Raw genomic sequence first — 15,387 nt, 5'->3', positions numbered from 1 at the left:
AGGAACACAAGAAAACGCAACAGGGATACAGACATGTCTCCACAATATCAGTCAGTGTTTTCAATGTTTTCATTTTCATTTGTGCGTTTTGATTTTAACATGGTTTGAAGTTCAATGGGTTTATATAGGAGGGGTGTGTGTCTGATATTAAATGAATAACAAATATCAAATATCGGAATATTGAAAAAACTTAACTGTCACAAAAAAGCCAGAGTAGACGTTAAGTTGACCCCAGAAATGTTTTAAAGTGAGATTCCCCACTTAGGCCCTTTATACTTATAGTCATACAATTTTTGCTATCTAGATCTGCTATGTTGTTTCTGGTTAATAGCAGACAGAATAAATAAATAAGGGTAAGACAAAACTTATTGTATAATTTCAGAGCTCAGAAGGTTAGAGAGAGGAGCTGATGGGGGTGTTTCTAGTGAACACATGCGTGGCGATGCGGGGTGGGACACTGTTTTCACAGCACTGACACCTTCAAGTTACAAACTACACCTTTTCACCCATGAGACCAGTGGTGGACAAATTACTCAACACCAGTACTTGAGTCAAAGTATTACTCAACTACAAGTGAAAGTTGCTCTGTCACATTTGTACTTGAGTTAAAGTACAGGAGTTCAATTACAAAGTAATTTTGTATCTTTTAATATCAATCTATTGCTGTATTGATTTTTTTTAAAATAACAGATCTACAAGCTCACAACTTGTTGCATCGCGAAGTGCTGTGAGCTTGTAGCTTGCTATTATCATAATTTACCTTTTCCCTTCTCAGAAATGTAGTGGAGTAAAAAGTACAGTATCTGGCTTTGAAATGTAGTGGAGTCAAAAGTACAGTATCTGGCTTTGAAATGTAGTGGAGTCAAAAGTACAGTATCTGGCTTTGAAATGTAGTGGAGTCAAAAGTACTGTATGAGTATCTGGCTTTGAAATGTATACCAAAAATACAAAAACTCAATTAAATTCAAAGGAGCTTTATTGGCATGAGAAACATACGTTTACATTGCCAAAGCAAATACTCGAGTAAAGTATAGATCCTCAAATAATTTACTCAAGTTAATGTACTTTTTCGCTGTCCATCTTTGCCGTATGTCCATGTTCTTATGAGTGTAGAGTTATCAAATATCTTCCATATAGGCTACAGTATTTAAGAGGAACAGAGGTGAGCTACTGTAGGTTTACATTTTGGCAAGTTGTGTCAGCAAGAGATTCAATTTTAAAGCTTCTTTTTCAGGCATTAGGAGTTTTGTTAAGTGTTTTATTTTATTAGGTACAAGGACTTCCTGCCATATTTTTAACCGTTTGAGTTGACACATTTGTCTTTGTAACATTCCAGAATGTTTTTTTTAAGACCCTCCATTTTAGTTCACATTTAAAACTGCAACCCCGCAATTTGTCCTTCCAGGATTTGAAGGTGACCATATTATTTCTACCACTCAGGCAAGAGGTATATTCCCCAGGAGGTAATGGGCTCATGAGTTTCATGCAGTGCTACTGTCAACCAGTAGGTGTCCTACCAGGCACCAGGGTCTTTTAAAATGTCTCAATGGAAGAGTTGGGAGACCACCTCCAACCACTGACTGCACATGTAGGCCTACTAGCTCTATTACTCTGTGATGCAGATTGGATCTAATTATGTTTTATTCATTAAAATAAGTTATGGATTGCATGACAATAATGTGTCAACAAGTGCTTTCTGGTGATGAAGCATCAGGCATGGTGTAGGATTGACTAAAGGTGGATCCATACAAGTTTTTCTACACCTAACTTTACACACAGTAAACATGTTCTCTTTCAATACAGTCTCATAAACACACAATTTAACTCTGAGAGTGTACAAATGGAACCAATTTGGTTCCATTTGTACACTCAGAGTTACAGACCTGTAAGGGCCCATTTGGTTCCATTTGTACACTCTCAGAGTTACAGACCTGTAAAGGTCCATTTGGTTCCATTTGTACACTCTCTGAGTAATAGACCTAAAGGGTACATGTCCTAATTGTCAATCTATTTAGCTGGGGACCCCCTGGAATCCCCTCAAGAACTGAGGGACTCTGGTCAACAGGTGACTTCTTCCACCAGGGAGTTTGAAGTAACAGAAACAGGGAGTGTGTCCATGCGTCATCAGTATTGATTGAGCAACAGATTGACGTCATATAGTCCACTATGAACGCATCCATGAATACACAACTTGTCAACAATATCTGTCTCTATACTGTTTTATGTATGCATGCAGCTAACCTGTTGTTACTGTTACTATGACGTGCGTGTGTGTGTGTGCGTGCCTGTGTGTATATTCTGTTTTGCATGTGTATTCCTGCATACTACGACAGCTGTCGTTTTCCTGTGATGCATTTGTCTTTGTGGAAAATGAAGTACATTTACTCAAAATTGAGGTTTGTTTACTTCACTTGAGTATTCCTATTTTTTAATACTTTATACTTCTATTCCACTACATCTCAGAGGCAAATATTTTACTTTTTTATCTTGACAGCCGTAAATTGCAAAGTAAACTAGTAAGTAGCAGATTTAGATAATTAAGTGACAAATTATGATGCATTATTATAGGTTAAAGTAGTCACTTTGTTTTGAATAATTTTGAATTTATTTTACATAATCTTCTGGGGGTCCCTGGCACAACATATTTTCAGATGGGGGTGCTTGGATTAACATGCTCAAGGACACTTCTTTGCACATCATGCATGGCTACATAATTTGCATATGCATATGAAAGGACCACAGTGGAAATAAGTTGCTGGCTTTCTTGCGTTTTATCATTTTCTTCCACAAAAGCCAATTGAACCAATTTAGCCTACTTAGTCTATTTGTTCAGAAAGGGGTCTATGATATCAAATCAAAGAAAAAGGTCCCGCACACACTGTCTGAACCTTCATCAGGATAAACACCATGTTACTGTTGATTTTGCTATTTTTATTAGAAAGAAAACCCGGACTGGATCGGTGGATCCAGCGGATCCGGATCCGGATCTTCAAATAGTAAAATCATCAGGAAGTTGACATTTATATTAAAAAAATAAACAGTACTGGGTTTGGTGATGTTCTATATTGTCTGAATCAGCTTTGTTTGTGTTCGTTTACGGGCTAAAAGAGTGACTTTGAGAGCTGTTTCAGTGTACAATGTAAGTCAACGAGGAGCATATTTTGAATTATCAATTTCTAATTAATGGAGCAATTATTTTTCATTTCTTGTCCACCTTTGGAGTTACATCATGGCAAGGTAACTACACAACACAAACCTCTACCAAAGTGGTCTTGCCCTTTAAGTTGATGCCAGTACTTTTATACTGTTACTCTTGTAAAATGTTGAATACAGGACTTTTACTTGTAACAGAACATTTATTATATTATGCTCTGGCTACTTTTACTAACATTACATTACAGCGCTGGGAGTTGGGAGGTGACTCACACAGATGAGGGAGGTGACAGAGAGAAAGCAGATGACCCACATGGAGAGACGGGGGGGACGGGGGGATGGTTGTCATCACCATGGAAACCGCAGGCTTCGGTTGGATGGTTGAGGACGCGGCGGTCGCCTCCACACCGCTACAGATCTTCTGATCACACGTACGCTCAAGGTCATCCATGATCAATCCCCAACTCATGGGCACGCCGTTTCCCAAGGTCGAACAAACCTCATCGATCACCCATATCATCTGATCGATTTGTTACTCCAACGTCAATTTTCCTATACAGCTTTTTTTTGGGAGACTTGATGATTTGACCTCTGACTTCTGTTGTCTTCTACAGGTAAGAAGTTTGAAAGTATTTTTGTAATTAAAGGTGTTAAGTACGAAAAACACAAGACTGGTGTTTTCCATGTCAATACATGAGAGTCAGAGTGAAGTTAAGAAAGATGTTTGTCTAGGTTCTGGGCCTCTGAGTTGTGTTTGTCTCTGTCTCTGTCTCTGTCTCTGTCTCTGTCTCTGTCTCTCTCAGACAGAGACAGATACAGAGAAAGAGAGAGACGGAGAGACAGAGACAGAGGAAGAGATGGAGAGAGACAGATAGAGAGAGAGAGAGAGAGAGACACACACACACACACACACACACACACACACACACACACACACACACACACACACACACACACACACACACACACACACACACACACACACACACACACACAGACAGACAGACAGACAGACAGACAGACAGACAGACAGACAGACAGACAGACAGACAGACAGACAGACAGACAGACAGACAGACAGACAGACAGACAGACAGACAGACAGACAGACAGACAGACAGACAGACAGACAGAGAGACAGACAGAGAGAGAGAGACAGAAACAGAGAGACAGGAGGCTGTTTACATCTCCAGGTACAGTCCAGTTTGGCAGCAGCAGCAGCAGACTACAGTGATTGAGGTATTTATGAGTTTTATTTATAGATACAGGTGCATTTACTGCCTGGATACATTTACAGCACACGTCTGACAGCCTGCTGTTTTGATTAAAAGCTTTTTTTAAATCAAAGTTACCCTGTTATTGTAGTGGTTCATAATGTGGTCCTTATAACTTCCAGGGTGTACAAATGTAACCAAATGGTTACATTGTACACTCTGGGAGTTACAGACCAATAAGTTACAAATTGATAAATGAGGACTGAGGATTTTACTGTTACTGTAGGTCAAGGTTTTTAGGTAAAGTGTTCTATGCTGAACTTATGTTGAAAACTAATACCACCAATGACGAAAATAAATATTGTTCAATGTTTTATGAACATTTGGAAGATATAGGTATTTATAGATATATACATGTATTTATTTTTGATCCCATAGAGACATAGACTCTAGAGAACCAAAATAGTTGTCAGTAATTTGTAAAATGGAAGGTTTATTGACTATAAATGTGGGAGGAAAAGTAGTCTACAAGTGTTGATGACAACATGTGAACCTTTTTGGGTATGCATCCCATGTATATAATGCATTGTAAACATATAATGCATTATAATGTATAATTATAATTATAAGCACAATAATATAAATATTCACAATGCTTTAAAACAATAATAACTTGTAATGTCCCGTATGTGTAATACTTCATAATTACTGGTCACTCACAGAGGCCGGGATCATAGTGTATAATAATTATCATAGTTGTAGTGCATTATAATAATATTACAATTTTACAATACATGATGATTGCAGTGTAATTATAAGGCAGTGTAAGTATGTTTGTATTATAGACATGGAATTCGTAGAAAGTGTTACCACATTTAGCTGTAGACTGTGTACTGTAAATACACAGACAGACACTATCAAACACGGGCCAACATAACAGTAAAACAACGTCTTGTGCAATAAGGTAATGGAGCAAAGGACTTGTTTTTGTGTCATCTGCCAACACTAGGATGTATTATAATAGATTAAATTGATTACAGTCAGTATATATAAAGTAATTAAAATCAGCCTACTCTACTGGCTGCAACATTCATACATAACACAATAAGATAATATTATTCTGAAGTAGGGCCCTCTGCACTGAGTACTTTTACTTTTGCTGCTTTATTTGGATCCAAATACTCTTGTGCTTATACTCACATTTTGAATGTAAGAGTTGTACTTGTAGAACAGAGTAGCTATTTCCACATTGATGCATGTGTACTTTTACTCCAGTAAGAGCTGTGAGTAGCCTACTTCTTCCAGGCAGATGACATACATACCCATGTCCCTGGAAAAGCCACCTGCTGTCACTGTGTCAACAACCAGCCTGAATGACATCACACATGATTAACATGAGAGAAGCATGTTCACATTTATAAATGCTCAATTAAAAGGTGCAGTAGGTGATTTTTTATTTATTTATATATTTACTTACTTAGGCCTACTTACTTAATTCCTTATTTATTTACTTATACAATTAGTGTCAAATAGCTCTTATATTCCAATAGCAATCCGAGTCTAACCCTTCAATAGGGTCTGAAATCCTGAAAAGTAACAGTTTTGGACATATGAGGTTTCCACCCGACAGAGAAAATATAGTCTTTTACAACATTTTTTTTAACAATAAACTTTTAGTTTGAACCAGAAAATATCCCCTTTAATAGACTGAGAAAGGCAGTTAGCCAGCGACTTATTCATTTGAAGTTTGATATGCATTATAGGCCACAGACCCCCATTTGATACCATTTTTTATCTCTGATACTCTACACTGTAGTATCCTCAGTGTTCATTTAACTCTCGGAGTTACAGACCCATAACTTCTGAAGGACTCCCGGGGGTCCTCGGACCACGTGTTGAGAACCAGTGTTCTAGGATGAACATGACACTAAGTGACAAAATGAGATGTCCTAATAGCTGATCCATGTCTCCTGTCAGCCCCTCAGAACACACTGTGTTCTATCTGTAGAGTTGCTGCATATGTGCGTATTCATAGCTATTATTGTCATTCAACAATACAAATGCATAATTGAACGAAATTCCGTTCCACTGGCTTAACTAAAACTACTCCTAGTTAAAAGAATACTAAAATACCACTAATACAATCATTGTCAGTTCATAATGAGACCGAAATATTGCACAGCAAGGAGTCCTCAGCAGCATATAGAGGACAGGATAGAGTATATTGATATATTAAAATTGGCTTAAGGGAGGACCAGCCAGACGTCACTCTGACTCAGACATAACCATTATACAAACCTGATACGCCCATATATAGGCATGCCACATACATGTAAACAAACCCGATATGCCTAGGCATAAATGGAGATACGGTTGTCCAGAGCCACAGATCCGACTGCTATGCACTCTGACAAAGACCCCGACACTATGACTCAGACATATATAGGTCGGATCGGCAATGCGTCGTAGGTGTGAGGGCCGCGTATCGGCCCGAGCTCTAGATGTGATATAACTACTGTGATTGGAGGTAGTCTCCTCATCTATTGAAACATTCAGACCCTGGTAGGTGTCTGGTACGACACCTACTGGACGACAAGTAGTACTGTCTGAAGCTCATAAACACAATAGTAGGTAGGACAGCTTTAAAGGCTGTACCTTTGGACTGCAGCTGGGGTCCTATCTACTAGCTACAAAATGTGCAGTTGCTCTCAGATGTTTCTCAATGAGGTGATAGATGTGCTTGTTTGGTGAAGTGTGATGAGTTCCCAGAATTCCAATGGCGTGGGGGCTGGAGGCGTGGCCTAAACAATGATGTTGTAGACACAGGAACAGATGATGAAGAGTCATCAGGGGAAGTGTGGTTACTTATTGCTGGGTTAATGATGTGAGAACAACCTGATTCAGCACTATACACCTGTACACAACCTGGGAACACACACGCACGAACGCACGCACGCATGAACGCACGCACACATACACATGTGCACACACATACACGCACCAACACACACACACACACACACACACACACACACACACACACACACACACACACACACACACACACACACACACACACACACACACACACACTGGAGGTGTGTGTGTGGAGGTTGTGCAAGGTGGCAGTTAATGGTCAGAGAGACAGGAAGAGGGCGGGTCAGGGCCCTTTTACCCCGAACAATCCTGAACTTTGATTTAACTTTACGAGTGTACAAAAATGACCATGGTCAGGAAATGTGGGTAATGACTGAAAGAATAAGATCGTGGATACAAGCGGACAAAATTAGGTTTCTCAGATGTGTGGCTGGCTTCTCCCTTAGAGATAGGGTGAGAAGTTCAGTCACCCGGGATAGACTTGGAGTACTTCTTCTCCTTTACATGGAAAGGAACCAGTTTAGGTGGTTCGGGCATCTAATACGGATGAGCGTCTCCCTAGGGAGGTCCCACTGGAAGGAGACCCCATGCAGGGCAGACCAAGGGCCAGATGGGGGGATTATATCTCCACTCTGGCCTTTGGAACGCCTCTGGATCTCCCAGGATGAAGTGGCTATGTTTGGTGTATCATCATCAGATGTCCAGCTCAATGTCGCGCAGCCACGCCCTTGTCACAGGTCCCACACCAAAGAGACCAGCATCCGATGGTGGTCTATACTGTACAGGGCACAGGTGGGTGCACTCGCATCTGTCTGCCAGGCCCCACTTCATCTGTTAAACTGTTGAACTGTTACCCCCGAGACATGGGTAACCTGGTGGTTAAGAACTCTCCAAAATCGGGATCGGCATCGGACCCAATGATTGAGTTTTGATGTGGCCTGACATTTCCAAAACAATCTGCTTTTGCAGGACAATTTATCAAGACCAAATTTAACTCACATAAAAAAACACAAAGTCAAATAATGATTATAAATCTCTTTCTCTCTCTCTCTCTCTCTCTCTCTCTCTCTCTCTCTCTCCAGATGAATATACTCTAGCAGAGGTGTTCCATCATAAATCCACCAATCGAGGATTCCAGGTCATTCAGAACAGATCGCAGATCAACGAGACGCCATGTGAGGGCAAGATGAAACAGGAAGTTCACCACGACACCATCCGTGGAAAGTCCCAAGCCCGTGAGAGCCTCTGAATCCCTCTCGCCATGGCTCCCATAGACGCACCGGCTCCTCCGAACCACCTGGACACCATCCTCCACGTTCTCCTCAACTCCTCATCTTCTTCATCTTCATCTCCTCCCTCCTCCGTTCCTCCTCCAGCCACCTCCTGCAGCATAGATGAGTCGTACAAGTACATCTTCCTCCCCATCTGCTACTCCTTCACCTTCGTCTTCAGCATCAGCCTCAACTCGGTGGTTCTGTACCGATCCTTCAGACGCACCAAGCGCTGGAACGCCTCCCTCATCTACATGGTCTGTGAATTAGTGGAGCAACAGTTAATTGATCTTAACCAATTGTGTTTTTGTATGGTTGCTTGTACTGTATAGTCTCTGTTGTGTGTTTTTTGTAATGGATAATGGAAACACGTTTCTGCTTTTTTGTGTTTAATCCATTATGGGTGCTTTTAATTGGTGATGCCTACTCTATTCTAAAATAATAGACTTTGGGGAAACAAATGAAAATTTCACTTGAAACAATTACATAGTGAAAATAGCAGATCTACAAGCTCACGTGTTGCGATGTGATGAAAATTTGATCTGCTATTATCGTTTTTTTATGATGAAGTATTAAACAGGGCTTAAGTGGTTAATCAGACTGCTCAGTTCAGATAAGAAAATCTATAATAATTGTTTAACATCGATTATCGATTAACATAGAAATTATTTTAAAACATACATGCTTCTCGAATAATCGCTACCAAAATAATCGATAGTTACAGTCCTAATAACATTTATACGTTCTTATTCATCATTTCCATAACAGGTGAACCTGGCGTCCACAGACTTCATGTACGGCCTGTCGCTGCCCTTCCTGGTGGCCAGCTACATCATGCGCGACCGCTGGGTGTTCGGGGACTTCATGTGCCGCCTGGTCCGCTTCCTGTTCTACTTCAACCTCTACGCCTCCATCTTCTTCCTCACCTGCATCTCCGTCCACCGTTACCTGGGCATCTGCCACCCCATGAGGACCATCACCCTGGAGAGCAAGCGGGCGGTCAAGTGGACGTGCGTGCTGGTGTGGGGCGTGGTGTTCGCCCTGACCTGCCCCATCTTCCGCTTCGCGCAGACCGGCCACGTGACGCGGGGCGGAAACGACGCCACCGGCGGACCGGGTCTCGGGCGAATGTCGAACAACAGCAGCTATGTCACCAGCAGGTAAGACTTTAAGTCTATACCGTTCTAGTGCTCCTGCTGCTAGTCTCGCGTGGCCAGACTGTTGCCTCCCACAATTTTCAAATGCTTCCGGTCATACAGTCTGGGACTCGGAAGCTCTGATCATGATTAAAATATAAACCGGACGTGAAGCCTCCTCCCCACTTCCGTTTCACACAAATTTATCCTAATATAAATGAAAATCATATAAATATATTTAGCTTGCTGCTTAGCAGAGATGTAAAATGTAAAGATATTTTTAAATATATTTTCGTGAACGGAAGTGCCAGTTTCCTCTCTCGGATTTTGGGAGGTGTAGTGTAGGTGTAGCATTCGGAGATTGTGGAATAGTTGTCTGGCTACGCGAGACAATCCTGCTGCTATCTTTTTTTAACCTGCACCTTACAGTGTGTCTAACCTCATGTGCATAACTGCTCCTTTTTTATTCTACAGTATGTATATGTGCATATCTTTGGTTTTTATTTTACCTGTTTCTTTCCTATGTTTTCCCCTTGCTCTAACTCTCTCTGCCCACCCCCCCTTTCCGGAAAACTACAAATGATGGAGCTTGCACGTAAAATAATATCACCCACTTCTTTACACCTGTGAACCTGTAAACCTGTGATGTCACATTAAGGTTGATTCTGCTTCTGATTCAACAGTGTCGGCGGGCCAACGTGGATGAATAGCAGTAACGACACCCTGGAGGAGGGCGTGGAACTATACCAGAACTGTTGGGACGACGCCATCGATAAGGAGTTCTCCGATTACGTGCCGTACGGGATCATACTCCACCTGCTGGGCTTCTTCGTGCCTTTCACCATCATCGCCTGGTGCTACTCTCACGTGGTTCTCACCATATTCCGCACGCTGCACTCACGAAACCAAGGAGAGAACGGAGGCGGGAGGTCCGTAGTCGGCGGAAGGGGAACGCGAAGAGGAGGAGGAGGAGGGGGTACGCCTAACGCAGGAGGAGGAGCGAGGTTGCCCGGGAGAATCTACCTGGGCGCCCACTCGCCGTACGCACACCGGCGTCGCAAATCCATCAGGACCATCATCACCATCACGCTGCTCTTCGCCCTCTGCTTCTTCCCCTTCCACGTCACCAGGACCATCTTCCTGGTGCTCAAGGTGACGCGCGGCGTGCCGTGCCACACCATGACCATGGTGTCCATGTGTTACAAGATCACCCGGCCGCTCGCGTCGTTCAACGCCTGGCTCAACGCTCTGCTTTACTTCCTCACCAAGGAGAAGGCTGGGGCTCCGTGTTGCCAGGACGACGTCCGACACCCGCAACACGGCGGCGGCGGCGGCACGCTGCTGTGGCCGCTGAGGATGATGGGAAAGGCTGCGGACGAGGAGGAAGGAGGGATGGGGGAAGGAGTGAACGACAAGGAGGATAAGGAAGTGAACAGGACTCTGGTGTACATACACAGAGGAATGACCAAAGTACGATATGCAGCGGATTGAACAGTCAATGACTGAATGAACAAATGAATGAATGAGATCAGACAACAGAGCCCCAGAAGTTAAATAATGGTGTTGTTTTTAAGTTTTTTTTAAAGTCATGGGGACATCATATATTATGTTTAGCCCTGACTTAATAACCTGAGGTAACGAGATCTGTATGTTGTGGCCAGTACTGTACTTTTGGCTGAGGGGCGGAGCCAAAAGTACACCTTGCGTATGTCACTGATCTCATGATCTCAATCAATTATCCAGTTCTAGGTAACATAGAGGGGGGGGGACTTTTTTCTTATTTACACACAACGAATGAATGAATGTACATACGGATCTTGTGGGTACATACTGATCTTGTGTGCACACCTTCATTAAGTCATGGCCTCAACATACAGATAACGTTCCCACGTTGTTAAGTTGTGGGCAGTGGGCATAACATGCAGATCTCATGCACACACGTAAAATCGTCTCCATGACATAAATATGACGTTCCTACGACAAAACAAAACACTATTTCACCTCTGGGGCTCAGTAGGGTCGACTGGGTTTCCAGAAGAAAAGAAAGAAGCGGAACCACTTGAACTATAGCGTCCCTATTCTGAGGCGAACATTTGCTGAAAATAGCAGATCTGCTATTTTCAGGGAAGATCTTTGGTGTAGTAGAGCGAGTCAATGACTGAAAGACTGAGCAAAGGAACGAGTGATGTCAGACTGCATGGAAGGAGTTTCCAGAAGAAAATAACACTTCACCCATTTTCAAACTTATCTTCATATAATTGGTCCTCACTAATGCTCATTGTAAGATGGCACCATTTCTGTGTACTCACTCTGTTTCTCATTGGTGGGTTGTGGACAGTTCTAGAACCTGAATTGGAGTGCTCCTCTGATAGGCCCTTGTTTATTTCCTGCAAACAGCTGTGATCAGATGAAGAATCAAAGTGAATATGTGGTTTGTCAGGACATTGACGTTGGACTGTTATTCAGGAAGGACAAACTGAAACCACATTACCAAGATGGAAATGTGTTTTATATGCCTTGTCATGCCACGGCCTGTATATATCAAATGTCACTAAACAACACTTTCATTCATTATAAAGCAGTGATGGACAGTAACTGAGTCACAATGTGACACTTTCTGCACTTGCAGATCTGTTATTTTCACGATTCTGAAATCAAATGTACTTTGAGTATTTTTAAAGCAAGCACTCCAGTACTTTCGCAAGTGGAGCTTACTATGAAACCGTGCTCGGGTTGTGTGTCTGTGTGCAGTATTGTGTGCACTGCCTGTGTGCAGCCGCGCCCCCATGTGACTCACGCTCTCATTGGCTGCTGACAGATCTCAGAGTGCACTACAGTGTGGCTGAAATCCGCCTGCCCCTGGGTGACTAATTACACTCCTCTGAGAGAAATATAGCAGCTACAGTCAAAAATAACACATCTAAAAGCATCTACACGAGTTCATCTATTGGGATATCTAAGAATTCCATGTCATTTGTGCATATTTCAGGCCGGATGGCAAGTTGAAAACGCCTTAGTTTGAGGACAGTTTCACGGAGCCTTCTTGTGGCGGCCCTGTTCTCACTAATTTAACTGTACCACCCACTTCTCTACAATTGCTCATTCCTTTCTATTCTTCTTATTGTTATTTTCGAGCTGCGTTTGCTTCCCGCGTTCGCGCGTCTTACTTGTTATGATCCAATGGGTCTAAAAATAAATCTAAAGCAATTCTGCTCCAAGACAGCATGTGTATGTGTGTGTGTGTGTGTGTGTGTGTGTGTGTGTGTGTGTGTGTGTGTGTGTGTGTGTAGAATTTATAGGCCCTTTGATTAAATACCGTCAACTAATCTTTGTTTTATTTAAAAAATCAGCATGAAATATATTTGTATAAAAAAGGATTTAATATTTTTGAATAGCCAAAGTATAAAATATGGTTAAATTGGTTAAAATGATTGTGACGCTATATTAACTACTTTTGCTGGGGACCCCCTGGAACCCCCCCTGGGGGTCCCCGGACCCCACTTTGATGCACGGTACGTTTCACACTTGTTATAGACATCTAAATGTCATGTCATTTCTGATTTTGGTAAAGTAGTACTCTTGAAACTGTTAATGCAAACATTGCGGTGGGAGCTACTTTATTTACTAAAGTGCTATACAGGAGATGGCTGCTATCAATGCATTGAATGGGACATTATCACCTTTTTTTACACTAAGTATTTTAATAGGAAATAAATAGGTAAAATGGCTGGTGCAATTTAACTAACCATAGCTGCTTCTTTTGGCAGCAAGGATTTTAGTTTGTGTAAAAAATGTCAAATCCTACAAAGCTATATTTATTTGTATGGCCTTTTTTTCTGTCAGCATCTGCCTTTTCTGGCAAAAAACAACGTTTCTGGAAATGTTTTCAATAAACTGATCTAAGTGGTCTGTCTGTATGTCTGTCTGTATCTCTCTGACAGTGTCTGAGTTCTGGACAAAAATGATATACTCTATGGTCTGACGCAATATTTATTTTAGATAGATAGATAGATACTTTATTTATCCTTGCGGAAATTCATTTTGTGCCAAGCAGTCATCAGGATACAAAAAATCACAAACACAAATAACATAATTACAAAATACATACACATGAACAATGGGTTTCCAACAAGCTAGTAAAGTGGACATGGCAAAACAAATGCTGGCAATGCATTCAGAATCACGAAAACCCCTAGTTTAACCCTACTTAGGGCAGAATTTCACATTTTCATCTTTTTTTTCCTTTCAGCAGCTTTCACGGGTTCCTCGAGGGGACTTGAATTTCACCTTTTAGTAATTGTGTTACTTACTATACAAAGACATTGGTGAAGACATTTCTTGGAAAGGAATTTGTTACCAGATTTGCAAAAGAACATAATGAATGTAAACTGGAATACTGTATGTACTGGAATCTCTGCAATGTTGTCCTGTTTATCTGCATATTTATACACCTGTACATCTGTTTGTACCTTTTCATAGACAAATGAACTCTTCATTTGATTGTGTAATAAAATTATGGCCAGACTGTGCTGAATATAAAACATGAGAAAATATTTTTCTGTGAAATTAATTTACATATATTTTACAGAGCAATCCATCATGTCACAAGAACATTAAACACTTGAGCCCCATTTAAAGCTTTTCAAAAATAACCGATCTATAAGCCCATAATGCGCCATGACTCAAGAACTCAAAACAATAAACCCAGGATACAACAATGATGCAGTTGACAGACTTTACTAGTAACTGCAATACACTTAACTAACACAAACACCCACAGTTTACATTCACAACATAGCAGCACAAGCACACACAGTAGAATACAACCATCCATGACTGTAGTGACGACAGAACAGGTGGCTTTAGCTGGGACGTAGTGCAGTAGTGCTCGCTCACAGCATGGATCCGTGTGCTCAAGTTCGGAATCGGCAGTCGTCTGTATAACCTGAAGGTTTAAGGAGCACTAAGGATAAGGACCAGTCTGCCAAGAATTCCCTGAAGACTTTGCTGAAGAAACCAGTGGACAGATTCACATGCATCAGCACACTGGTGCTACCGTACATAATACATCAGCACCATCCAGATTTCAGTATTTATTGCATTTCCCAGTATTAATTGTGGGCCAGCAGTGAGGGACCGAAGAACCACCATTAAGTTCTAGATGTGGCCTCCTCAATTACGGATCTCAACAGGCTGCAAGAGGTCATCGACAAGAAGTTCAGAGGCAGAGAAGAAAGAGAAGAGAAGACCTGTATCAATTGAAGGACAACCTGGGAGACGACCTGAAAATGCATGGAAGCAATCTACAATCAGGGCCTTGTATGTCTTTATGTCTTGATTAATTGAATACATAGGCCCAAGGTTCAAGGTTGTACTTTATTGTTACATCTTGTGTACAGGTACATAAGAGTAAAACTTATTTTTGTTTGGCTTTGGACCACAATGGAAACAAGCCCTCAGGTCTTTTTGTGTCGTCCTTTTTGCATTATTGTACACCAGCACTGAACAACACACAGTTTTCATTATCTATCCCACATACTGGTTTCTTTGATAAATCTAAAAACTGTGCCTCTCCCTGTGTTATCCTCTGCAGCACTAATTATCTTTTTAAAAGTAATCTCTTCAACTCCCACCTCCCTCAGCTCTTCCACCATGCTCTCTCTTTCCCTTTGATAGCGACTACAGTTCATATAGCATGCTCCACAGACTCCTCTTCCTGGCAGTGATCACTTAAAC

The 15,387-nt window shown here is 41.6% G+C and overlaps 1 protein-coding gene across 2 annotated transcripts; it reads left to right on the top strand.

Moving 5' to 3' along the window:
- The first annotated feature begins 3,513 nt into the window (after nt 1–3,513).
- Nucleotides 3,514–13,560, top strand: LOC308102313 (P2Y purinoceptor 3-like). 2 transcript variants are annotated; one of them, XM_080451971.1, is made up of 4 exons: nt 3,514–3,767; nt 8,327–8,772; nt 9,284–9,675; nt 10,335–13,560. In XM_080451971.1, the coding sequence occupies exons 2-4, from the start codon at nt 8,506–8,508 to the stop codon at nt 11,140–11,142; spliced, it is 1,467 nt and encodes a 488-aa protein (XP_080308097.1). In that variant the 5' UTR covers nt 3,514–3,767; nt 8,327–8,505; the 3' UTR covers nt 11,143–13,560. The 2 variants fall into 2 exon arrangements, with proteins under 2 accessions (XP_080308097.1, XP_080308098.1); XM_080451972.1 differs by lacking the exon at nt 3,514–3,767 and adding an exon at nt 4,107–4,392.
- The last annotated feature ends 1,827 nt before the right edge of the window (nt 13,561–15,387 follow it).

Source organism: Gymnoscopelus braueri, assembly GCF_963280865.1.
Source record: "Gymnoscopelus braueri genome assembly, chromosome: 15".
NCBI classification, from domain to species: domain Eukaryota; kingdom Metazoa; phylum Chordata; class Actinopteri; order Myctophiformes; family Myctophidae; genus Gymnoscopelus; species Gymnoscopelus braueri.
The sequence above is the reverse complement of the archived record's forward strand: the minus strand, read 5'-3'. Positions and strand labels throughout refer to the sequence as shown.

Bases quoted from the DNA above. Each gene is read 5' to 3' on its own strand.
- LOC308102313 (XM_080451971.1), top strand. From the start codon at position 8,506: ATGGCTCCCATAGACGCACCGGCTCCTCCGAACCACCTGGACACCATC. The intron at 8,773-9,283 runs GTCTGTGAATTA...TTTCCATAACAG, and splicing joins ACGCCTCCCTCATCTACATG to GTGAACCTGGCGTCCACAGA. The intron at 9,676-10,334 runs GTAAGACTTTAA...CTGATTCAACAG, and splicing joins AGCAGCTATGTCACCAGCAG to TGTCGGCGGGCCAACGTGGA.